Below are 26,921 nucleotides of genomic sequence, written 5' to 3' on the forward strand. Positions count from 1 at the left end.
ATGGTTTCTATATATAGTTTTATGAGGATAGGTTAAAATATTATTGATATATTTATTTACCCTCTAAACCAGCACTGTTCAATGGATATAATGTGTATCAGAAAATGCATGCCAAATATGTAATTTTAAATTTTCTAGCAGCTGTGTTTTTAAAAAGTAAAAAGAAACAGGATGAATTAATTTTTAATGTTTCATTTAACCCAATCTATGCGAAATATTATTACAAAGTGTAATCAATACAAAAATTATATATTCGTGTTCCTTTTTTCATACTAAGTATTTTAAATTCAGTATGTATTTTATACTTAGGGTATATCTCAATTTGGAGTAGCCACATTTTATGTGCTAAAGCTAGTGGCTGCCCATTGGGTAGCAAAGCTGTGGACAGTAGTTGAATAAATTTGAGGCAGTCCGTGCAAATTGTAATATAAAGAAAACCTGTGCTTTGAATAATTGCTTTGTCAGAAGAACATGAGTGATGGAGGTACGGCCAGCTGTGACCACATGTATGGGGTTGTACCTTCTCTGACTCCCTTAAATGCTTAAATGTGACTGGGGAGCCTCTGAGGACTGCTGCATGGAAGTGTCAAATCCTAGTGAGCAGTCTCAATATCTGTGACTTGCCTAGAGTGGCTGCAGGTATTGGTGGGATACACTGTTCATGTGGACACTCTCTGGGATTCTGACAGATGCCCCACTTTTTTTTTTTTTCCACCCTGTTTGACGTTACTCTCCAGCCAGGTGAGAGTGATTGAAATCATGCAGCAAGCAATTTAATCATCATCTGCTCTGGGGTTCTTGGGCCAGAATAACTGTGAGGGTTGTGTTGTCGTAAGCAGGCAAGAAAGGTCAGAGCTGCATGTTGTGCAAGCAGAGAGTCTGCCAGAAGGAAAGGGAGTTGCTACCAGTCCTAGAAATGGGGCACAGCATGGTGGGAATGAAAGCATGCTGGACAGAGAAGCAAGACACCTGGGTTCTAACTTGGCTTCTGCATATTAACTAGTGCTGTGACGTGTGTAAGCTAGTTTACTCTTAGAGGCCCCAGTTCCTTCATCTCCAGACTAGCAGGGCTTAACAATACTTAAGGTTCTTTAAACATTTGACGTAATCGAATACAATTTGCAGCTAATAGGGATCATAGATAAGATTTTCTCAATAATAATATTAATAACTGTATGGGACCTTAGGGCCTTTGTTTCTTCTTTTTTCATTTTTTTTTTCTAAAATTTCTTCTAATTTATATTCCCCCAAATCTCATTTTTATTTTTAAACATACGTTTTTCTTTTTGTATTGCAGGCATTTTTAATAGACTTCTTAAAAAACACTGCCTTTCCCCAAAAGTATTTAAGGGGGATGTTAGATATTTTTAAGGCATCTGACTTCTGGTTGTATGATCTTAATCACTATGCATAGTTATATTTATGGTAAACTTTTTATTTTCCTGGAAATGTACTGGAGGCTTTTTTTTTTTTTTTTTTTTGCCTGGATTACTTTACTTCTCATAGCAGTAACTATGGGAAAGATAAAGTTAACATATGCATTTTTTTCAGTGACTAAGGCCTAGGGTAGTGGCACAACTTGTTTAAGACCACAGACTTCATAAGCGAGAAGACAGGGAATTAGAACTCACAATGCTTAGCAGTAGATGATGGGCCTGGGGACTGGAATAAGTCATTTCTTGTCCAGATTTTCATTTTTGGACAGAATAACTGATTTAAGGTCACACTTCAGACCTCTGAGCTCCAACTCTAGTGAAACTTTTCCTTTTTTGTCTATTTTCTCCTGATAGAAACAGCACCAAAGGAGATGCAGAAAACATTGTCCCTTGAATTATATTTAAAATATTTAAAAATTAAATAAATTCTCTTAAATCCTATGATTATAATGCCAGTGATAGTAAAGATACAGTAGCTTTATATTAAATTATTCTTTTACCTTAGCATCATGTGCTTTAGAGAAGACTCTCATTCATTCTTCTACAATGTGTTCAGAGATTATTCATATAAAGATTTATTTTCTAACTTTCGGCTGGGAGCATCCTAGTTTTAGTTACACTGAGTGAAGGAAACAAATAAGAAACCCACTCAGAAGTAAATGTATAGGCAATCCCATTGTCTGTTGCTGCAGTATAAAACAATTACAATGTCTTCACATTTTTAAAAATTTTATTAGTACAATTTATACAACATGCAGTCCTGACATACAGTTATTTTTAGGATTAACAAAAAGGATAGCATTTGTACCTAAATTATACCTCCTCCTGTTTGACAAGTTTTCAGAATGTGATGGTATGATGCTATCATTATCCAGATTGATTTTTAACAGATTGTATTATTTGTGAGCACTCTCATTATCCTTTGAGATCGAGCAAGTGGCTAACAGTTGTAATGGATAAACCTGACTCATGGGCATTGTTCTTGGCACACTGTGTGTGCTCACAGCGCAGCCCTCTGTTCCAGACACTGGGCTCAGCTAGAAGATAGACAAGCCAAAGTCCTGCTTCCACAGGAGCTCCTGGTCTAGTGAACAGGAGAAACATTCAATGGCCTGTGGTCATAAATTTTACTTGCAGCTGTGCCTTATGGTGAGTCAGTAGTTTATGACTGAAAATAGCAATTCCACCTGTCTCTAGCTGCTACATTCCAATGTGGGCTGTTTGCTACATTTATTGCCAAAAAGACTGCAATGAAATCATGACATTTGCAGCCAGCTTTATCAATTCTAAAACCATCCATACCTCCAAAATCTTAAAAGGCAAATAGAAAATAATTTGCAATTTGGAGGTGTCATGAAATTTATGATTGCTTAAAAGTTTTCTTTGAGTGTGAATAATGAGAAGGAATTAAAGTTAAAAACTATGGTTATCAGTGAAAGAGAAAGGGAGATAGACATCTCTTTAAAATGCAAAATGCTAAAATAAAATTCACTATAGCAGCATACAATCTGCATACTATAAAATTGTCTTGATTTTCCACATTTCAGTGAATTACAGTAGTTTATAAATAGCTGCAAAAGGAGCTTTTTTCCTATATCTATTAGATTAAATTACTTGAAGGCTAGTGTCTATGCCATTTGTTTGTTCGTTCTTTCATTCATTCATTCAATGTCAGTAAGTATTTACCAGATACCTACTGTGTGGTACACAGTGGGGGTATATTAGCAAATGAAAGAAAGCTCCTTGTAGAACTTCAATTCTCAATTATTTTTTGGAGGGGTGCAAAATAAACAAATATATATGTTAAGTGGTCATTAAGTGCCAATAGAGAAAAATATAACAGGAGTAGAGAATAGTGGAGTGTATATGTGGGAAGAAAGTGCTTTTATATGGGGATGTCCTAGAAGGCATCTCTGATAAGGTGGCATAAATGCTTTTACTCAGGGGGATCTCTTAGTCCCTCTCTGCCCCTGGCTGAAAAGTTACCCTAATTTCTGCAAACTTCGTTGATGCAGCTACAAAATTCCTTCTCTGTCTTGATTCATTCTGCTTCATCACTCATGGACCTATCATCAGAACTTGTTTCCACAAAACTTCTGTTTTTTGCTTAATGTTTCTCACCTAATAATTTAGTCTCAGGATTTTCAGACTTTGCTGACTTTGTTTCTAAACTACCTCTTTGGCTTTTAAGTCAATTAATTGGATTTACCATTAACAATACGTGGGTATCTCAAACTTTAGAACTGAGTTAGTTCTATTTCCTTGTTTTGTCTTTTCTCTCTCTCTCTCTCTCTCTCTCTTTCTTTCTTTTTTTTTTTTTTTTTTTTTTTTTTAAGAAATGAGGTCTCCTCCTGTCTCCCAGGATGGAGTACAGTGATGGAGTCATAGCTCACTGCAGCCTCGAACACCTGGCCTCAAGCAGTCCTCCTGCCTCAGCCTCCAGGGTCACTGGGATTATAGGCATGACAGGCTAAGCCACCATACCGAGTGTGTATTACCAGATATTTGATTTTAAGCCTTTTAGGAATAGCTCATCTAAGTTAAAGATTTTAAAGGAGGGAGAAAAATTCTTACTTACAGCTTTTCTTTCCTCTGCCTAGCAATCTCTGAGTGTGGAGGTAGCCTTTCATGTATGAAATAAGTTCCTATTTACCTCTAAAAAGATATAGTTACCCTCAAATTCTTCATCCAGCCTCTCATTCTAGTGCAGCTTGACAGCAGACCTATGATGAGAGACTGTTCTGGAAGAAGTAGCATTGACTTATTTTATTACATTTTGTTAGGCAGCAGTGACATAGGAAATAATATGGGTTTGATATTTTCATATTTACTCCTTTACCTTAAAGGAAGAATGAGGACTCCTTTTTATGTTATTTATCCCATAATATTGTGACTTTTAAATCAGAAGTAGCCAGGGATATTAGAAAGAGATGATAGGTTTTTTATCCTGGGAAAGAAAAAAAAAAAAAACAATTTGGAGTTTTATTTTTTACATTGAGTCAAAAAGAGTAGAAAGCAGATATTCATAGGTCATCAGCATCTAATATAATAGGCTAAAAAAGCAATTTAAAAATATGAAACTGAGTAAGTGTCATTCTCGTTTGTGTACTGGAATGAAATTGTCCCATGCTAGTAAAGAAATAACAAAGGAAAAAATGCTTTTAAACATTGCTGTGATGGGGGAAAATATAACATTTCTATTTATAACTTGTACAAAATCCCACATAAAAATAGCTCCAACTAACAGATTTGCTCATATCTGGAATACAAAGTTGTTGCTGCCAGTGATTTGAGGAATTCTAATAAGAAGAATAACAGCATTGGTAAATATGGAAAATATATCATCTTTTCTTTTTCCTCAGTTTTCATATGCAGAGAAAATTATAGCTAGTGAAAAAGTTCTGGGTGCTGTATTTTACATTTTGTTATTTTCTAGCCTGTCGGTCTCTTTTCTTTTAAGGAAAATGATACATTTTCACCCTTTAATCCTACCCCATGAAATGGATATATTGCTGATAATTGTATCTCTGTCAATGAAATATTTGTCAGCTAATAAATTTAATATTCTTCTAGAGACTGATTTTGTGTGACTGATGTGACAGCAAAAATATTAAAGAACCTCAGATTAATGAAACCATTCTTTCTCTTATTTTCAGCGAAGTTTCTTGGGCTATGCCAGTTTTAAAGTGGGAGAGCTACTGAAGTCAAAGGAGCAATTGCTGGCCCTGAGCCTGAGGTGGGTCTCTTTGTTTACAGAAACACTATTAAAGTTAATAACCCAAGATATTTATTGATGGCCAGTGTGTTTGAAAAGTCACAATTCTTACAGATGTTAGATGTCGGCTCTCAAATAGCTAATGTTCTCCACTGCAACAAGTTATAGTGAAATAGCAATTATTCAAATTCACATTGAAGTTCACTTTTCAGGTTGTGAAATGTTATTAGCCCTTGTAAGAAAAAGAACAATATTAAATTATCATTAAAGTGATGAAATTATTTGAAAGTAAGAAAGTAAATTATGATCTTGTTATTAAATATTTTCCCCTTAACAAATGTTACTTTTTAAATCAAATAACTTTCTAGATTTGAAATATGTTAGAAGCAATATCGTAGTGTGATGATAATAGAGAGTATGCTTATTTTTCTTTTTTCAGTCTATTTTGGTGCTATACTATTAAACAACTTGTAAGTTAAAACACATTCTTGGCACAGACAATAGATCATAGCTAATTCTGAGTATAGTTTGCTTTGAAACAAAGATGAGACAACAGTCTTTAGGAAGTCACACACTAATTACTAAGAAGAACATAAAATAAATTTTTCATTTTAAATTCAAAGCAAATTTGAAAACTCAAATTTTGAAAGAATTGTTTTCTAACTATATAATAACTTTCATAATTATGCATACATTGGAAATACTTCCTTGCAATATTTTTATACTATAAATGAATACAAAAATTTTATAGAACACTATTTGTAAATCTTAAGATGCTCTTATTTTGATGAAACATGGAGACCACTTTCAAGGAGCTGGACAATGTCTTAAGTTTGTCCCCTTCGACCAAGGACCCACTTGTAATCAATAATTTATTTCAGTGAAGATGTGATGGCTTATGCTAGCATCTATAATCCAGGATTTCTCTTTTTCTGATTTTTTTCTATATTATTGTATGGGCAAACATATAAAAATCTTTAGTTTTAGAATGTTATTACCAATACAGTTTTACTGCTGTTATTGTTTTCAGTTTGAAGTGTAAAGTGTCAGCTAAAAAGGCTGGCTATGAATGTCACAGACAATCTAGAAAATATAATCATTCTTGCCTGACTGTTCAATCTGATCCATATGCCCCTGGATTCATAACATGAGATATCAAACACTGAGCTATCTTAGGACTCCTCACAGTCCACATGTTTCGTAGATAAGATGAATAGCGTGTTCTTCTTCATCTTACTGACTCACAGGCCCCAGTATTGATTACATCATAAAAGTCTTTAACATCAGCAGTATAGTACATAGCGATGCAACATTTAGACATTGGTTTGAAACAGAAATCAGGAGACCAGAAGTTCTTAGTAAAATTAAAATTAGTGAACACACAGTGCCTTAGAGAGGACAAGAACAGAAAGGTCAAATCTAGAGTATTGGTCTTGAAAGAGAAAAGGAATACCTAAATTTCACATTTAGATGAAAGCAAGACAAATTTCTTTACTTCTGATTTTAATACTCCTGATTCCTAGTCATTTGATCTTGATTATATAAAACAAATCGAACAACGAAGAATTGAGTTTTTTAGAAAAAATAATGTTAGAAAACCAATTCTGGAATGGCTGGATTATTATTTTTCCCAGTTTTGTGCTTTGCCAAGTTTGTTTCTTGTTTTCTGTCCCTATGAACCGGACAGATTATAGATTTATCATAGACTCTTGATTTCTTGTAGATTTTTTTTTAATATGATGTATTTTCTTTCCACTGATTCTGTCTCTTAAATATTGAGTTAGAAGAACATTAGGTCAGGAGTAAGCAACATTTTTGTTTTTTAATATATGACTTTGCACTGATTGTGTCTGATTTATTTATTTTATAGTTATGAATTTTAAAACAATAAATTTCTCAGATTTCTGTAAAACAAATTCACAGAAGTAAGAGGATTCTTTGATGATTAATAAAGTTCATTTTCTTCATGGTTAATTTTAGTTTACCAAAATCTTACAGTCGTGCTTGTATTCACTGTTTCTTTGGGAGCTTCTTATCAGATAATTCATATTCTAAAACTTTTAAGCAAATTCCACAGAACATCATGATTTAATATGGCTTCTGTGTCATATGTGCTTTGAACTGGAGATTAAGGGCAGGCAATTTATTGTCCTTTTTTTCTTGCAGAAAACTTAAAGAAATAAGACACATGCATATAATTTATAGACTTAGACTCAAATTTAATGAAATATGGTAGTTTTAAAGATGTAGAACAACATTTGTTTATCTGTATTGGGGAAAATGCCTCTAGTGTATAAAGTAGTTTCTATTCATATGTCATCTTTATTTAAATGCACAGTTTACTATGTTTCTGAGTGTTCTAGCATCCCAAATGGACTTGGTATCTCTTTAGTAATATTGTCTGTATGTTTACATTTCATCCACTCTGTTTCACTACTTTGCATTTGGCAGTTCCTGTTTCCTCTGACTTCTTTTATATCTCAATTATATTTTCTGGTTTTTGTTTCTTAATTCATTGCTGTGTACTCCGACTTCTAGACTTGTAAACAAAGTAGAGTACCTGTATAGAGGATTACAATTATAGCCATGAAAGACACTTGATAATATTATGTGAATGATAATAATGATAATTAGAATGACAACAACAAACTATGTGCTTTGTGCTCTCATAAGGATATTAGAGATGTCTCATTGGCCATCATCGAACTAGATGCCATTATTAATTTCCATTTCACAAATCAAGAAAATGAGGTCTAGAAAGCAGTTAAGTAATTTGTGTAAAGTTATAATGCTCTTAAATGGAAAAGGCAGGTTATGAAATCGCACATTTCTGACCACAAAACCCATGATTTTAATGACTTTAATCTTGTCTCTTTGAACAAAAGAGAAGACAGAGAACCAGTAGAAATTTATATTACATGTTACGTAACTTACTAATGGCAGAGCAAAGCAAGGACTCAGGCCCAGAACCAGTTTTTCACAGTTTCGTCCATGTTTGACTTAACCACTGTGCCTGGGCTTACAAAAGGTGATGACTAAAAGAGTGGTCACATGCAAGGGAGAACTTGGGAATGTTGATCATGATGGAAAAGTGGGAAGAGCCTACTAGTTAAGGGGGATTGAAGGCTGAGGGAAACCTATGGAATGTGTTCTCATCCTAGAACCGTGCCTTCATCCGGACCTCGATCTGGTTTGCTGCCGAAACACCTGATAATCATTTGCTCTACCAACCTGCCATAATTTTTGGGGGGACCAGACAAGCATAACTTTGGAACATCATAATCATGTCTTATGAGTTATGAATATAAAAGATATATAAAAGTTAATTCTTTCTATGGAAATGATACTAGCTGTCAGGGAAAAAATAAAGTACTTAAACAACCACAAATGCGAAACAACAACAACTACAAAGGTAAAATTTGTTTCCTAGGAAACTCATCTCAGAGGAATGACACAGAGGAAAGTGTTCCAGCCTTGTCATGGCTTTGTTGTGTGCCTCCGCACAGTTTGGATTTCACTCAGTGCTCATGCATTCAGCAAACTTTCACTAAGAATATTATATATTCTAAGTACAGGAGTATAGTTAATATATTTCCATTGATGTTACCAATTACATATTTAATGAAAAAAAATCTCATAGTGTATTGAGCATCTACTACCATGCAAGGAATATGTGAAGTACTTTTTGTGCTTTATCTTATTTAATCCAAGCAGCATTATCATCTGTTTTATATCAACTTGTCTAAAATTCTATAGCTGCTGTCTGTACAAGTGGAATTTGAGCTCAGTTTGGTCTAACTCCAAAGCCTGTTCTACTTTTGTTTTACTACCTAGTAGGAAGCTCAGGATCCAGTGGAATATTTTCTTCCTTCTCCATTTTATATTCTGTTGTTTAATGGGTTTTAGGAGTCTCAATTATTTTTTACTAATGTTTTATGTTAAAATTCAATTGTATCTGCCTGAAACATAGTAGAACTTTAATAATTGTTTTTGGAGTTTCAATTCATAATTAATACTTCCTTACATTTTTATGAATGCTAACTGTACTGCTAGCACCAAGACTTCATTTCTGGGTGGAACCTGTCTGAAGTGGTGAATATTATGCAGTCTAAGCATGAGGGTATTTCTGAGACAAGTAAATTTCAGAGTAATAGTGAGTGAAAGGTTGCAATCTGCTTTAAAAGCTCTAAGTCTTAGAAGCCACATTTACTTCAGTACAGGGCATTTTACCTTGTCACAGAAACTTTCAGTTCATCTTAACAAGAACTTTATTCTTTCTTTTGAAACCTTCTATATGTCACCAAAACCCCACTCCACCAATTAAACAAATTTTTGTATCATTTTATCAGGGTGAATATGATAAAAAGTTTTCTTGAATAGAGATGTGCAAGTATTTATTCATACAAAGGGAATATGCTTAGTTTTCATTTATTATTTCTACCACATTTACAGTAGTCCTTTTCAAGGAACAAATAACATAAAACATTGGTGATCTTAAATGCATATGTAATTATGTTTTATAATATATAGATGTATAGAGATCCTGTAAAAGAAAAGCATTTAACTTCTGTTTATTTTTAAATTTCTCCTACTTTATATAGTATTTATATATGTATATGTATGCAAGCATATGTACATGTATTATAGATTGTGTGGATGCATATTTGTTTGGGCATCTATATCATTTTAGAACATTTTGCTTCCTCACAAACTATGAATATTTATTTTCTATTTTTATCAAACGTTTATGCCTAGAGATGTAAGATCCTAATTGTGAGGTTTTAAACTTTTCATTTTTTGGCATTTTGCTTAATTAACCTCCTTAAATACATACACATGAACACACACAAAGTTTTGTAGTTTCTGTAAATAAAAAAACAACTAAAACTCCGCATATTTTTAACGTAATCTTCCAAATGCATGTTCTTAACTTGAAAGCTAGAAGTAGCGATAAGGAGATGCTTCTTAGGCAATGATATATCATCTTCTATACAATCATAGTGAGCATGATAAAAAGATAAAATTACTAGTAGCACCTTGAAGGTTGGGAGGCCAGGCATGTTTTACAGGCCACAGTGTGATGGGCTGAAATAAGTTTGTTGCTGGAATCCTGTAAGTGGGTGTGAACCGTCACAGTGACCTGAAAACAACCCTAGCCATAGATTGACAATAGGGTTTTAAATGACAAATTTTGTTTTCTTTTCAAATGAAATTAAACATTCTTAGACTTCATTTTCTATCCCTATACTTTTCTTGCACACAAATAAAGTTTATATAGCTCTTAAGTATGGAATCTTATCAATATCTACTTAAACGTCAGAGATGACTTTAAAAAATCATATCTAAGCCTCTTAATAGTCTTGTGTATTTGGCATAAATTTCATTCTCTTTTAATACTCTTCCAGTGTTTGTTTTCTGGTTTTTCTTTTTTTGGAGGGGGAAGGTACCACAAAGTGTGATTCTAATTCTAACAGTCTCCACAACAGTAAGAGGTTTACATGTCTAAAATATTTTGAGTATTAAATAAGGTCAATAGAAAGTAATTGCAGCCAACAACCACTCTTTGGGAAAGAGTAACACATTTGCTATTAATTATAAAATAGAATAGTGTTATACTTTGTTGAAAGCGTGGATAGAAAAATTAGAGGAAGCAGAGCAAGTAGCTAAGTTTATGCTTTTGTGTAGAAAAAAAAAAAAACACCTAAAAACGTACATCATAAGACCTAAAAGCAATGCATCAATACACTACATTTTTTTTTCTTTGAAAGTGAACAGGATTGGATGCAGTGGCTCATACCTGTAACTCCAGCACTTTGGAAGGCTGAGGCAGGAGGATCCCTTGAGATCAGTGCTTTGCAACCATAACATGGCATAACCTCATCTCTACAAAAACTACAAAAATTAGCTGGGTGTGATGGCCCATGCCTATAATTCCAGCTATGTGAGAATCTGAGTAGGAGAATCCCTTTTTGAGCCCAGGAGCGTGAAGCTGCCATGAGCCATGATTGTGCCATTGCACTCCAGCCTGGGAGAAAGGAACGAGACTTTTTCTCAAAACAAACAAACAAAAACTCAATTGAACAAGCAGGAAAGCATGTGAGTCAACAGCAAATGCACATTAAAGAATGATTCAGTGATCCAGGAACACACACATGAGCAAGGCTTTTGGCATGATGCAAATTAAGGTGACAGGAATTTCCTCCATGACAGGTCTGACACTTACTTGGACCTCATAAACATGTAGTGAGAGGTGAATAACACTCTTTGAAGTTTATGATGGGTTAAGGATTTCAAATGTTTTATTTAATCTTCTATTTGCCTCAATCTTCTAAAAATGATTTTATTTCTGCTTCACAAATAAGCAAACTGAAGAACAGCAGTCTGACTTCCTAAGGTTACACAACTGGGAAGGAATGGGGATTGTTGAGAAGTGTTCTTGATATCAAGTATGTTTCAGAGAATTTGGATTTCACTTAGAATTTTGGGATCAAATTATTTTAGAGACCAGAGGAGACTTTGAACCTAGCACCTCACCTTCTTCTTGGAACCCTTTCATGACAGGAGATTGAAACTCAGAATTTTTCCTCCCATTTTTCAGACAGGTCTAGTGTTAGAAAAGTATTTCTATTGTATCTCTTTTTTTTTTTTTTTTTTTTTTTTTTTTTTTGAGATGGAGTCTTGCTCTATCACCCAGGCTGGACTGCAGTAGCACGTTATCAGCTCAGTGCAGCCTCTGCCTCCCAGGTTCTAGTGATTCTCCTGCCTCAGGCTCCTGGGTAGCTGGGATGACAGGTGGATGCCACCACTCCTGGCTAATTTTCTTTTGTATTTTTAGTAGAGGTGAGGTTTCACTGTCTTGGCCAGGCTGGTCTTGAATTCCTGACCGCAGATCATCTGCCTACCTCGGCCTCCCAAAGTGCTGGAATGACAGGCATGACCCACTGTGCCTGACCAAGTTTTATCTCTTTACTTCAGTCCCAGCTCTTCTTTGTGAAGTTAAGTAGAACGAGTCTTATGCTTTTTTTCTGTAACCACATTTGAAAGCAACTCTTTTGTCCAACTCTAAATCTTCTTTCGATTTTTTTTTTTTCCTTAGGAAGATATGTGAGGTAGTAGAAATAGGACTTTCATAGTAGACGAGTGCAAGACCCAGCTTAGTCACTACCTGCATCACCCAGGCATGTCTCTTTAACATCTATTAATGGAAGTAGCAGTGACTCCCTCCCAGGGTGGTTCTGGGCAATTAATAAATGCAGTGAAGTTCCAAGCATTGCTTTGCATTAGAGAAAAGCTCTATAAATATCGTTTCCCTTTATTCTTGCATGAAACTTACTAAGTCCCTCAGCCATCCCTTAGTCTTTCGCTTAGTTTCCTTGCTTTACTTGTTGAAATTCCTTACTAGAATGTGACAGCCACAGTTCTGTAAACTTGGTGTGTTAGGCCACTTTTGCATTGCTGTAAAGAAATACTTGAGACTGGGTAATTTATAAAGAAAAGAGGATTAACTGGCTCACGGTTTTGCAGGCTGTATGGGAAGCATGGCACCAGCATTTTCTCAGTCTCCAGTGAGGCCTCAGGAAGCTGTTACTTAGTCAAAAGGTGAAGTGGGAGCAGCCGTCTCAGAGTGGGAACAAGGCAGCTGGAGGAGGTGCTACACATTTTGAATCAACCAGATCTTGCAAGAACTCACTCATTATCTCTAGGATAGCACTAAACCATGAGCAATTTGCCCCCATGTCCCCACCACCTCCCACCAGGCTCTCCCTCTTACAGTGGAGATTACATTTTAACCTGAGATTTGGAGGGGACATCCGAACTATATTACTTGGTCAGTGGGAGAGGGGTTGACTTAACCCTTGATCTGGATGTAACATTTCCGCTTTCCAAGGAAGGGATGCTTACCTGTAACCTAAATTCTGGCGTTAATCATTCCGGCATCATATGGCTTAATACCAGGTAGCAGATACCTGGTCTCTGCCTCTTTTATGGTCTCTACCTCTCAGAGCATGCAAAGAGGTGTTTGTCTTTGAGAAGTTGCGTATTGTTCTCATAGAATGAGACTATGTAGGAGGTGAATTCATTGGTTGAACAAATTATCAGGTATTCATACTTTGCCAGGAAAGTTGAGAATAGTTTAGTAAAAGAGAAATGGAGAGATACTTTTATTAATTGCTTTACCTTATCTGTAGGGTTGGATCATAAAATGCTTATGATTCATTTGATTTCTCACTTCAGTGAAGAGAACATGGAAAAGGGCCCAAGGGGCCTGGCTTCAAGCCTTGACTCCTAGCCTTGCCCTCTCACTTTACATAGGCCTCATTTTTCTTGCCTCCTGATCGGTGATTCTAGAAATGAAAATGAGATGATTTCCAAATTGGGAATCCATAAGTTTTAAAGTTTGTGCAAAATGTCTTCTAGAAATTAGTACAAGCACCCCCACACCCCATTCTTCATTTCAACCAAAATGGTAAATAGCTTAAAAAAAAAAAAAAAAAAGGTAGATACCAGATACCAGCAAAAGAAATATGGACAGCAGTTTGGTTGAATCAGGAAACATGCCAGAGTTGGTAAAAAACAAACAAACAAACAAACAAATAAAACTCATTTAGATTAAAAAAATTAGCAATATAAGATTGAAATCAGAATAGACATTCATAAATGTAACACAAGGTTTTGCTGTTAGAGGTTACTGATTCATTTTATGGCTGAATAGACAAAAAACTGTCCAGAGAAGTGTATTCAAGTGACATTTCTTGGGGCTGAACTGTGAGAATGAAAGGTGATATCCAACACAAAAGTAAGAACACCTTCTTATAAAACCGATTATATTATTTTATGTTAACTATGTTAAAGGCCCTCAGGGACACAGTTGCCTGAAATTTTCAAAAGGCTCTAACATGAGCCATTTTGTAATGATTTAAAATTCTGTCCATTTATAGAACTTGGGGAGAATGCAAAGCATGCAAATGTGAGATTAGGACAGTAAAGAGGTAGAAAGAGCAGGTGATTTAGAGACATGTCTGTACCCAAATCCTGGCTCTTCTGTTGCCTGTCAGTATAGCTGTTTGGTCTGAGATTCAGTTGTTGTATCTGTGAAATAGGGATGCTAATGTTACCTACCTTATGGGGTTCTCCGTGAGGATCACATGAGTTACTAAAGCGAAATGCTTACAACAGTATCTAACACAGGCGTCCCCAAACTTTTTACACAGGGGGCCAGTTTACTGTCCCTCAGACCGTTGGAGGGCCGCCACATACTGTGCTCCTCTCACTGACCACCAATGAAAGGGGTACCCCTTCCTGAAGTGCGGCGGGGGGCCGGATAAATGGCCTCAGGGGGCCTCATGCGGCCCACGGGGCGGTAGTTTGGGGATGCCTGATCTAACACATGATAAGTCCTTGATAAATGTTAGCTATTATTTTTATTTTTAGTTGATTAGCTTCTCTAGTGCCAGTTTTTGTTTTCCAGGAGAGGGTAAGACACATTGTACACAAACTATCTGAAATGGCAAAGCAGGTGCTCATTATACTACCTGCTATTTGAATTATTATCAGTATTTTTATTTCTCATTTCAGCTAGACTGTCTTTGATTTATAGATTAAGCGTCTCTGTAGTTATATATTCTGCATTTTCCTTTATGTTCCTAATCCACGTAAACGAAGCTGTAGGTATGACCATGGAAACCAATTAGCACTTTCTTAGTTTGCATTATTCAAAAGGTGTTGGATTCGTCCGATTGCAAAGTGGTTTAGAGCTCTCAGTCGCTGAAGGGACAACACATACCAGAGTACACTTCAATAGCTCCTCAATTTGTATAGAAAAGCCTGAAACCTTTCCTCCCTTAAAATGCAAATCACGTAAAGCTAATATCTGTACACAAAGACTTACCTGCTTAAGAAGTTTGAGAGCTAATTTATCTTATAATTTGCAGGAATAATTAGACCTGAAAGGAATTATATTTGACCTGAAAATTTTCTATTGGATTTGCCCATATTTACCAAAGTCAGTTTCATTATTATCATTGTGTTTCTGCTTCATTGGACACATTGATGTCAGCTTTTTCCGATGTTTTTTAGTAACACCGGTATCCCTTCGGTTATTAACATATGAATAATATGTTAATTATTTTGAATAAAGGAATTATGTGGCCAAATTAAGTTTGAAAGTCCTCTTAAAAAAAAAAAATAAAGTAGCTTTCCTTTACTGTAGGACATCTCAGAGCCTTCATTAGCCTTTCAAGACCCTTGAAGATTCTCAGAGGACACATATCACCTGCAGCTTTTCTTAAATTAATTTGAATGCAAGAAGCTTTTGTCATGGAATACTTATTAACAGCTTATTAGACACTATGTTCCAAGAAACCCAGTCATGTTATTTAGAAAATGCTGGTTTAGAAGAACGACCAAACTGTATTTTCCAGAGAAATGTGTAAGTGATTGTCTGTGTATGTCTGTTTTATTTTCTACCATAAACATATTCTCTGACACACACATCTGTAGGCAGGCATGTGGTTCTCACCCAAATGAACTTTTACACTCCCATCCTCCCACATGTCATGCTCCCATCTATCCACATGGAGGTGCCACACCTGTGTCTTCCATCCATAGTCATTGACAGACCTGTGGCATTTTCTATTCACGCCCACGCACAAGTCTGTGTAATGTTTGCACAAGAAGTATGGGGAAAAGTGGCAAAATACTCAATATTTCTTTGATGTTTATTGACAGGTCCTTTTTAGGTTTGGATAAGCGAACACATATTTTTGTAATCATCTAATATTTTACTTCTCCCAAACTGAATTAGCTCTTCTGCTGAAAGCTCTTTTGGATTTTTTTTTTTTTTTTTCAGGTTAAACTAAGAACCCTCCTATGTTAAGGTACTCTAAACGTAGTCCAAGCTAGAAATCTCTGCATCATTTTCAACTTGTCCTTTCTAAAATTCTTATCTGGCAATGTTCTTTTCTTTCTTGAAACTTTGTATGTCCTCTTTCCCTTTCCCACACCACTCCTCTTTCCTCAATGAGCATGAACAAGAACATCTGTACGTTTGCTCAGCCCAGGTATACAAGTTGCTTCATCCACAGCCTGGCATAAGTCTGCTTTTTTAGTTTAATCTCTGACTTCCCACATTATTCTTGATCCTGACCACCTCTTCTTACCTCATTTTTAGTGGCTCATACTTAACACTTTCTAAAGGTGGAATCAGAATTCCTGTATTTCTCTGTATTTCCCTATTCTCATTCTATTTGAGCTCAGTTTCAACTTCATCCGGCAAGAGAGCACACGTTTATACGTGCAGATGGTACACCTTAGATTGTTCCCTACCCTACATCTACATTTTTGTCTCCATTTTTTTTTGATATCTCTTGCCCAGAGAAGATATTCCTTATCCATGTGGTATTCCCCAAATTTCTCTTATTAGGAATTGAGAGGTGATAACCTCCAGGGATGTCAGTGAAAAGGTCTAGTCACCATCCCCACCACAGCTTACCATTGGCTTCTCAATTTCCTATGACCAATGACTATCTTTTCATCATCAGAAACTTTAGGTGCTGGAAAAAGCAGGTCAGAGCTCAGTATTCCTGCTCCAGTCAAGATGCCTAATGATGATTAGAAGGTCATCATTTTTTAACTGTTTCCAATGAGGTTTTATTTTGCATTTCTATTTACATATTTTCTTTTTACAATACATTTAGGAGTTACAAGGGTGGTTTTGATACACGGATATGTTGCATAATGATGAACTGTGAACTTTTAATGTAACAATCCCCTGAATAGCATACACTGCACCAATTAAGCAATTTATCACCCTTCACCAGCAACTCCCCCAACCCCGTCTCCCTCCTACCCTTCTGAGTCTCCAGTGTCTATTATTCCACTCTCTATCCATGTGGACACATTATTTAGCTCCCACTTACAAGTGAGAACACGTGGTATTTGACCTTCATTTCTGTTATTTCACTTAGATAATGGCCTCCAGTTCCATCCGTATTGCTGCAAAAGATGTTGTCAGTTCGTTCTAGGTGTGAACTGTACTGTGGAGATAGGAAGTTACTTGCCTCTTGGCAATGCATTACCCTTTGTAGCATACTCTAGCTCAGGAATTTCTAACCTAAATCATTAAATGACATTCACTGTTGTCAGTTGTTCTGCGGTAAAGCATAGCTATTTCATAGTAAAACTGTGGCTAAGAGAGATTGTTCCTAAGAGTGCTTCAGTAAGATAAAGCATTGAGTCAGGGAAAAAAGAATACTATTTAATTCATGGAAGATAGGGAAACATAGAAAACACATGAAAAATATGACTAGAAACATTTTTAAGAAGGCAGAAGAGAAGGATGGCATGAAACAAAGAAAGATGTAGAATAAGACAGAAGAGGTAATAGGCAAGTTTATATTGCTTACATACATTTGGTACCAATATAAACAGATTGCTTTTTTTAAATGTTGTGCTGCAATGTAGGATGGCCAGTTTGCATTCGGCTTATAGGTTTGTGGTTGATCCACTAAGCCTCTTATCAATGTACTTAAGCATATTAGAAATGGCCTCTGTAATCCCAGCACTTTGGGAGGCCAACACAGGTGGATCACCTGAGGTCAGGAGTTTGAGACCAGCCTGGCCAACATGGTGAAGCCCCGTCTCTACTAAAAATACAAAAATTAGCAGGGCGGGTGGCAAGTGCCTGTAATTCCAGCTACTCAGGAGGCTGAGGCAGGAGAATCACTTGAACCCAGGAGGCAGAGATTGCCTTGAGCCGAAATCCTACCATTGCACTCCAGCCTGGGTGACAAGAGCAAGACTCTGTCTTAAAAGAAAAAAGAAAAAGAAAAATGGATATAAAAATTATGTAATTAAGAATTATTTTTATAACATCATCTTGGGCTGATTAGTTTATTGCATTATAGGATAGTTTTACCATCTTGCATAGAAAATAAAGTTTTAAAATTAACAGATTATCAAATGAAAGTTTGATTGAACCTGACTGAAGTGTTACTGGGCATATGTTACATTATATATATTTAAAAAAAGACCAAATTAGCTTGTAGAGACATGCCAAATATTACTTCTTTCTGACGTTCAGACATGTAAGTTGAAAAGTAAACAAACACATTTCTTTAGAACTTAGTATAAAAACTGATTGATAAAAACAAATTTGAGGCATCATAATAAACATGATATAATCCTCATCTATTTGTTGATGACCAGAGCAGATCACCTGAATTTTATTGTACTTTTTAATCTTCTCGATATTTCTCTGATACAGTTTCTCTCAAGGAAAGTATTTAAAAGTTTAAATACTAAACTTAGAAATGGTGTATAGTAGGGATTATTTTTCTCTTATCTAGAATCAAATTGAAGATTTTCCAGGACTCACACAATAAATAAGACAGTTGGTCTCTAAGGGTTCTTGGGTTTGCTTGTTTGTTGGGCAAGCTGCCAACTAACACTAAATTTTTGGCTATTGATACTTGCCTCTAGTATCAGTAAAAATGAACTGCTTCTGTGACCAAGTGAGATATAGCTTTTAAAGGGCTTTAAGGATAGGCCTGTGATTTTAACATTGAAGGAAGTTAGAGTTCTATTACTATTACCAGGAGTTAATTACTTTGCTTAAATATCCCAGTCTATCTGGTAGTGATAACAACATGACTGAGATGACTTCAAATTGTAGGTTTATAAGCCTGATTTAAAGAAAAGGATCTCTTATGCTTTAATAGAAAAATAAATAGTTTTCAAGCTCTTCTTTCTTTCATGCCGTTTCGCCTTTCTCTGTATTTCCGATAGTCCTTGAAACAAGTAGTATTTGAGTGATGTTATCTTTAAACTAAGCTCATTTGAAAAAAATCTATTGAGACAAAAATACATATAATATATGAAGGATGCAGAGAGAGGAAATGTTGAATATTACTGGTTTTATATTTGCTATAAAATTGTGTCATTTTCTCAGAGATTGTAATGTCTTTAAATTCTTTGAGTCCAAAAATGCCAGTCATGGATAGGAAATGACGCAGCACAATTTTCTTTCAGTTTCAGGGCTGAGTGAAGAAAAAAATGAAAATGCTTTTTTTTTTTGGAGAACATTTTTCTTTTTTTAAGAATTTATAGGTCCATTCCTCAATTAGAGCTTCATGAACTTTCTACCTAATGCCTTCCCTATAGAGAGATGGAGGCAGAAAGGAAGTCTAATTATTTTCCAAGTGACAAAGAGGGCCTCCTTCTGGAGCCAATTTTAAGGATAGGATGCTGGGCAACTATGAAGTGAGAAGACAGCCTGGAAGTAGAGAGCAAGCAACATTTTATAACCTTTATAACATTACCTGAATACCCGTTCTAGGAAAGAGTTTACCCTTCTATTTTTGAGTCAAACATGTTAATAATCAACATATGAAGCTGACACATAAGGTTCTAGTACAGACTGTCGATGACCGTGTATATTACCTATAATGTCAGTGGGGACTGAAAAACTAAGTCACATCACTCCTAGGGATTGTGTCTAAGTTCTGCCATTAGTTAGACACATGATTTCAGAAAGTCGATCTTTTTTTTGTACTTCAGTTATGTCATCTCTAAAACAACAAAAAATTGAGTTAGAGGAGCTTTCATTTCCTAGTGTGAGTTGCCTGATGATTTTTCTCCATCTTGGAAGAGATGGGTGGAAGGAAGTAATTTTTGCTTTACTTAGAAGGCATGATTAGTGAATTATATAAGGAAAAGTTTTTGGTCTTTATTGGGTAACTCCTATGTTCCTGGAAGATAGCCCTTCCAAAATCAGGTTTAAAGAAAAAGTTTTTAGAAACAGAGGCACTGACGGAGTTCTGAGGGCTTCTCACAGCCTCATCTGAAATTGGGACTTCTAAGAGCATACTGTATTTCATAAGCCTGATTTGAGATTTTTTAAAAATAGTATGTTCAAAAAACTTGAACTGATGCCTGGTATATAGCCCCCTATAAATATTCGTCATCATTCCTATCCTCATTATCAACCTGAGTATCTTATAACACTGATCTCTGAATGGCCTCTACATTCTTTGAAAATAAATATACAACTCCATGCTGTTTGATGCCCACCTGTCTTTGGTCGTACACTCCACGTCCCCCACCTATGGCCAACCTGGTTCAGTGGGTAATCAGTGCTAGTCTCATTGGAAAGTGGCATTAGGGAAAAACTTGAAGGACAGAGTAACCACGTAGACATCAGTTGGAAAGCAGTGATGGTGGTGGCGGCCGTGTTTCAAACAAAACAAATTGCTAGTGCAAAGGCCCTAAACAAGGAGTTTTATTGCTATGTTAGAGGAACAGTAAAAAGTGCAATGAGACAAGAGTTGAATGAGCAGTGTATGAAGGAGAGTTAAAGACATAAGGCTGGCTGGGCACAGTGGCTCACACCTGTAATCCCAGCACTTTGGGAGGCTGAGGCATGTGGATCATGAGGTCAGGAGTTCAAGACCAGCATGACCAAGATGGTGGAACCACCATCTCTACTAAAACTACAAAAATTAGCCGAGTACAGTGGCAGGCACCTGTTATCCCAGCTACTAGGTGGCTGAGGCAGGAGAATCACCTGAACCTGGGCAACAGAAGTTGCAGTGAGCCAAAATCGCACCACTGCACTCCAGCCTGGGTGACAGAGTGAGACTCTGTCTCAAAAAAAAAAAAAAAAAAAAAAGAAGGCCAAGGTGATGACAAGTTCCAGTTGGTATAGAAATGAAAGCCACCATGCCCACTTTTTCCTTTACTCTGAGTAAAGCTGGGAGCCATAGTAGAGTTTTGAGCAGAAGGGTGACCTGACTTACGCTGTATTGGGAACAGAAGACTGAAGGAAGGCAAGAGTAAAATCATGGGACCAGGTAGGAGGACTCTGTCTTACTTCAAGGGAGGACTGATGGTGGTTTGCAGGGAGGTGGTAAGACATGGTCACATTCTGGATACATTTTGAATAAAGGACAGGTAGAACATTGTGACAGTATGAATATAAGATTTTAGAGATAAAGAGGAAAAAAAACTGAATTCAATAGTTTTGGTCTAGATTTGGGGAACAATGAAGTCGTCACTGAATAGGGGAAGCTGTGGTAAGATAGGTTGTAAGAGAAAGATTGGATCACCATGGAATACTATGCAGCCGTAAAAAGGAATGAGATCGTGTCCTTTGCAGGGACATGGATGGTGCTGATGCCATTATCCTTAGCAACTAATGCAGGAACAGGAAACCAAATACTGTATGTTCTCACTTACAAATGGGAACTAAATGATGAGAACACATGGACACAGTGGGGAAACAACACACACTGGGGCCTGTAGGAGGGTGGGGGGTGGGAGGAGGGAGAGGATCAGGAAGAATAGCTTGTAGATGCTAGGATTAATACCTGGGTGATGGAATGGATGATCTGTGTAGCAAAACACCATGACACACATTTATCTATGTAACAAACCTTCCCGTCCTGCACATGTACCCCTGAACTTAAGAGTTGGAAATTTAAAAAAAGAGAAAGATTGAAAATTCAGCTTTGTTTTGTTTTGTTTTGATTTTATTGTACTTTAGGTTCTGGGGTATATGTTGTGGATCATGCAGGACTGTTACATAGGTACATACATGGCAATGTGGTTTGCTGCCTCCATCTCCCCATCACCTACATCTTGCATTTCGCCTCATGTTATCCCTCCCCAACTCCCCAGTCCCCAACCCTGGCCATTCCTCCCTTGGCCCCCCACCTTCCCACAACAGACCCCAGTGTGTGATGCTCCCCTCCCTGTGTTCACATGTTCTCATTGTTCAGCACCTGCCTATGAGTGAGAACATGCAGTGTGTGATTTTCTGTTCTTGTGTCTGTTTGCTGAGAATTATGGTTTCCAGATTCATCTATGTCCCTACAAAGGACATGAACTCATTGTTTTTGATGGTTGCATAGTATTCCATGGTGTATATGTGCCACATTTTCCCTGTCCAGTCTATCATCAATGGGCATTTGGGTTGGTTCCAGGTCTTTCCCATTGTAAACAGTGCAGCTATGAACATATGTGTGCATATGTGTTTATAACAGAATAATTTATAATCCTTTGGATATATACCCAGTCAGTAATGGGATTGCTGGGTCAAATGGAATTTCTATTTCTAGGTCCTTGAGGAAGCACCACACTGTCTTCCACAATGGTTGAACCAATTTACACTCCCACCAACAGTGTAAAAGTGTTCCTGTTTCTCCACATCCTCTCCAGCATCTGTTGTCTCCAGATTTTTTTAATAATCGCCGTTTTAACTGGTGTGAGCTAGTATCTCAATGTGGTTTTGATTTGCATTTCCCTAATAATCAGTGATGATGAGTATTTTTTCATGTTCGTTGGTCTCATACATGTCTTTATTTTGAAAAGTGTCTGTTCATATCCTTTGCCACTTTTGGATGGGTTTGTTTGTTTTTCTTGTAAATCTGTTTCAGTTCTTTGTAGATTCTGGGTATTAGCCCTTTGTCAGATGGGTAGATTGCAAACACTTTTTCTCATTCTGTTGGTTGCTGATTCACTCTAATGATTGTTTCTTTTGCTGTGCAGAAGCTCTGGAGTTTAATTAGATCCCATTTGTCTATTTTGGCTTTTGTTGCCAATGCCTTTGGTGTTTTAGTCATGAAGGCCTTGCCTATGCCTTTGTCCTGAGTGGTTTTGCCTAGGTTTTCTTCTAAGGTTTTTATGGTGTTAGGTCTTATGTTTAAGTATTTAATCCATCTGCAGTTAATTTTAATGTAAGGTGACAGGAAAGGGTCCAGTTTCTGCTTTTTTTACATTGCTAGCCAGTTTTCCCAACACCATTTATTAAACAGGGAATCATTTCCCCCTTGCTTGTTTTTGTCAAGTTTGTCAAAGATCAGATGGTTGTAGATGTGTGATATTGCCTCCAGGGACTCTGTTCTGTTCCATTGGTCTATATCTCTGTTTTGGTATCAGTACCATGTTGTTTTGATTACTGTAACCTTGTAGTATAGTTTGAAATCAGGTAGTGTGATACCTCCGGCCTTGTTCTTTTTGCTCAGGATTGTCTTTGCTATGCAGACTTTCTTTTGGTTCCATATGAAGTTTAAGGTGGTTTTTTCCAGTTCTGTGAAGAAGATCTTTGGTAGCTTGATGGGGATAGCGTTGAATCCTTGGGCAGTATGGCTGTTTTCACAATACTGATTCTTCCTAACCATGAGCATGGAATGTTTCTCCTTCTGTTTGTGTCCTCTCTTATTTCCTTGAGTAGTGGTTTGTTGTTTTCCTTGAACAGGTCCTTTACATTCTTTATTAGTTATATTCCTAGATATTTTGTTATCTTTGTAGCAATTGTGAATGGCAGTTTGTTCTTGATTTGGCTCTCTGTTAGTCTGTATTAGTGTATAGAAATGCTTGTCATTTCTGCACATTGATTTTGTATCCTGAGACTTTGCTGAAGTTGCTTATCAGTTCAAGGGGATTTTGAGCTGAGATGATAGGGTCTTCTAAATATAAAATCATGTGATCTGCAAATAGAGACAATTTGACCTCCTCTTTTCTTAATTGAATACCCTTAACATTTTTTCTTGCCTAATTGCTCTGGCTAGAACTTCTAATACTATATTGAATAGGAGTGGTGAGAGAGGGCATCCTTGTCTAGTGCCAGATTTCAAAGGGAATGCTTCCAGTTTTTGCCCATTCAGTATGATATTGGCTGTAGGTTTGTCATAAATAGCTTTTATTGTTTTGAGATATGTTCCTTCAGTACCTACTTTAGTAAGAGTTTTTGGCATAAAGGGCTGTTGAATTTTTGGAAGGCCTTCTCTGCATCTGTTGAGATAATCATGTGTTTTTTGTCTTTGGTTCTGTTTATGTGGTGGATTACATTTATAGACTTGCGTATGTTGAACTATCCCTACATCCCCGCAATGAAGCCTAATTGATTGTGATGGATAAGCTTTTTGATGTGTTATTGTAATCAGTTTGCCAGTATTTTATTGAAGATTTTTGCATCTATGCTTATCATGGATATTGGCCTGAAGTTTTTGCTTTCTGTTGAGTCTCTGCCAGTTTTTGGTATCAGGTTGATGTTTGTCCTGAAAGTTCAGTTTTAAAATTTATTGCATTTAGATGAGTTGTTTGTAAGAATTAATTAATGGACTAATATAGAAAATAATGAAGCAACACTGGAATGCCTAGAAAAGAATTTCAAATTACAGTCAAAGAAAGCTAATTTCTGAACCAGTAAATAGAGAAAAACCATCACCACCTTTTAAAAATTCACTGCTAAAAGTATATTTTAGAAAGTCTCTGCCTAATATTCTTCATGAAGTGCCATAACACATCAAATTATTAAATAATACCAGAATGGAGAGGACAAATTATAATAAAAATAATGTAGTAGTTTAAATAAAAAACATGTTGAAAGTAAGCAATAGTAATTTAATACTGCAGAAAACTGAATCAGTGAGGCAGAAGATAAACCCAAGCAATTCCAGAGTTCAAATAGTATACGTGAATTCTTCACTGATTCTGCTGCTTATGATGCCAAGGATGCCAATCATTTAATAATAAGTTACTGAATGCTTACACTCACTGCCTTGTTTAAGCTTCAAAATATCTCATACATAAGGCAGATATTGTATTACTATCCCAATTTTACAGATGAGAAAATTAAGTTCAGAGGTGTTGAGTAAATTACTCCATACTATATTGCTGGTATTTCTCAGAGAAAATGAAAAAAAAAAAAAAAAAAAAAAAAAGCAATAGGAAGGCTGAGAAAATAAAATGTCTAAAGCAAGGCCAATTTGGAGAACTTTAATGAGAGTCTTATTTTAGGGAAGATAGGCCAGGTTCAGTAATCAAAATCATTTTAAGATAAAAATTTCTAGAGATTTATAAGTACAACTCACTTGTGTTTTCTATATTTAAAGCAAAAGTAATATTGATTAATATTAAATCATATTCTGGTCATTTTTAAGGTTTAAAGTTTTAAGAGGGTTATAAATGAATTTTTGTGTTTCCTCCAAATCCATGTATTGAGGACCTACCTTCTAATGTAATAGTATCTAAAGATGGGGCCTTTGGGAGGCAGTTAAGTTTGGGTGAGTTGATGAGAGCGAGGCCCTCATGGTGGGATTAGTGCTCTTATAAGAAGGGATACCTGAGAGCTTGCTTTCTCCCTCCCATGTGAGACCACAGCTAGAAGACAGCCATTGGCAAGCCAGGAAGAAAGCCCTCGCCAGAACCCAACTCTGCTGATCTCAGCCTTCCAGCCTCTAACAACTATGAAAACATCAACTTGTTTTTTAAGTTCCCCAGTTTCGTATGGTATTTTGTTATGGCAATCCAAGTAGACTAAGAATTATTCTATTTTAACAGAGTTTGTTAAATACACTTTTAAGGCCCTATTCTTATTAAATCAACTGTGTGTTCTTGTTGTTATCTCCAATCATTATAATTTTAAAATTATCACGATTGCCACAAGTCTGTGGCAAGCCCCAGGCTAAGGGTTTCTGTTCCACAGGATGGGGTTTTTAATGGTTGTCAAGAATAACACCGACTTCAAGAGATACCAAGTGAAATTTAGGAGAAGGCAAATTGTGATGCCCGGAAATGCTTAGTAAGCTAGGAAGAAAATAACACTACATGCCCAAACACAGGGTGACAGTTTGTGTAACTAACAGAGAACTCGTGTGTCTGATTATTATGCCTATAGAAAAGGGGATGTAATAGTCTGAACAGCTGATGCTTATGAACTCTCAAAGTATGGTGTGAAAGTGTTTTACATTTAGATGTAGCTGCTAATGGAACGATCACTTAAAGTTTCTGGGACTCTGATGGGAGCTATGGATGGAAGCTTGTCTGTTCCTCAAGGTACTGAATGATTTCTTGGTTATAATTCAGAAAGTAGGGAACACGTTGCCAGAAGCTTCAGAAGCACATCATAGGTCACAACAGATCCTTCGTAGATTATATGCCTAATGGAAGATGAAGATGCATATAGGAAACATTTTTCTCAATGCATAAAGAATAATGTAACCCTAGACAGAGGATATGTATAGGAATGCTCACACTGTTTTACGCATCTATGAGAAGAAGCCTAAGAAAGAAATTGAGGAGGTCGATCCATCTGAAAGTGTCTCCTGCTCAGAAGAAATATCAGGTAGCTTAGTAGAAGGCAAGTGTCTTCATAGTTCAATAGTGGGCTGTTGAGACACAAACTAAACCATCACAATTTTCTTTGAAGACTTTTAGATAAAGACAATAAACTAATTGATCAAGCAGCAAAACAAGATCAAAAGGATAAAAAAGTGACCACCACTTTATATTTTGGTTTTCAGAAATACATTTTTAAAAATTAGATGCAGCTTTCTGATTTCTTCTGTTCTTCGATAAATCCTGGCACTGCTGATGACTTGTAAGGTGGACTTAAGCCTTTCCTGTAACCTCTCTGGGCCTGTTTCTACAAAATGCATTGTATTATACCAATGGTTATTCTCTTCCCTAAGAAGTCTTATTTCAGTCAATTCTGATACAAAGAGTTCTGAGAAGTTTATCTCTGAGTAAGAAAAGAAAAACAGCAACATCCAGGGTTATTTAAAAGAAATAAACATTTTATTTGAAATATAAATTTCATATCAATTCTCAAAAATTTGTTAAAAATATATAGAATCTCTCTGGAATTGAAAATTTTAATCCTATCACTTTCAGTTTTTACTGTCTTTCTACAGTTAGAACCTCTCTCTGCCAAATGCCAAAACCTATTCTTTTTATTATATGGATTCTTTTATTTAGAGATGACAAAGGCC

General features: G+C 36.2%; 1 protein-coding gene across 11 annotated transcripts in view; it reads left to right on the forward strand.

Annotated features, from left to right (window-relative positions):
- The window catches only part of INPP4B (inositol polyphosphate-4-phosphatase type II B), an 871,737-nt gene that overhangs the window by 572,992 nt on the left and 271,824 nt on the right, over positions 1 to 26,921 (forward strand). For 9 of the 11 annotated variants that reach the window (XM_074396868.1, XM_074396869.1, XM_074396867.1 and 6 more), the window contains one exon: positions 5,093 to 5,172. In XM_074396868.1, coding sequence (XP_074252969.1) covers positions 5,093 to 5,172 — 80 coding nt within the window. The other 2 variants (XM_074396874.1, XM_074396875.1) reach the window with 2 other exon arrangements.

This window comes from Saimiri boliviensis, chromosome 3 (assembly GCF_048565385.1).
Source record: "Saimiri boliviensis isolate mSaiBol1 chromosome 3, mSaiBol1.pri, whole genome shotgun sequence".
NCBI classification, from domain to species: Eukaryota; Metazoa; Chordata; class Mammalia; order Primates; family Cebidae; genus Saimiri; species Saimiri boliviensis.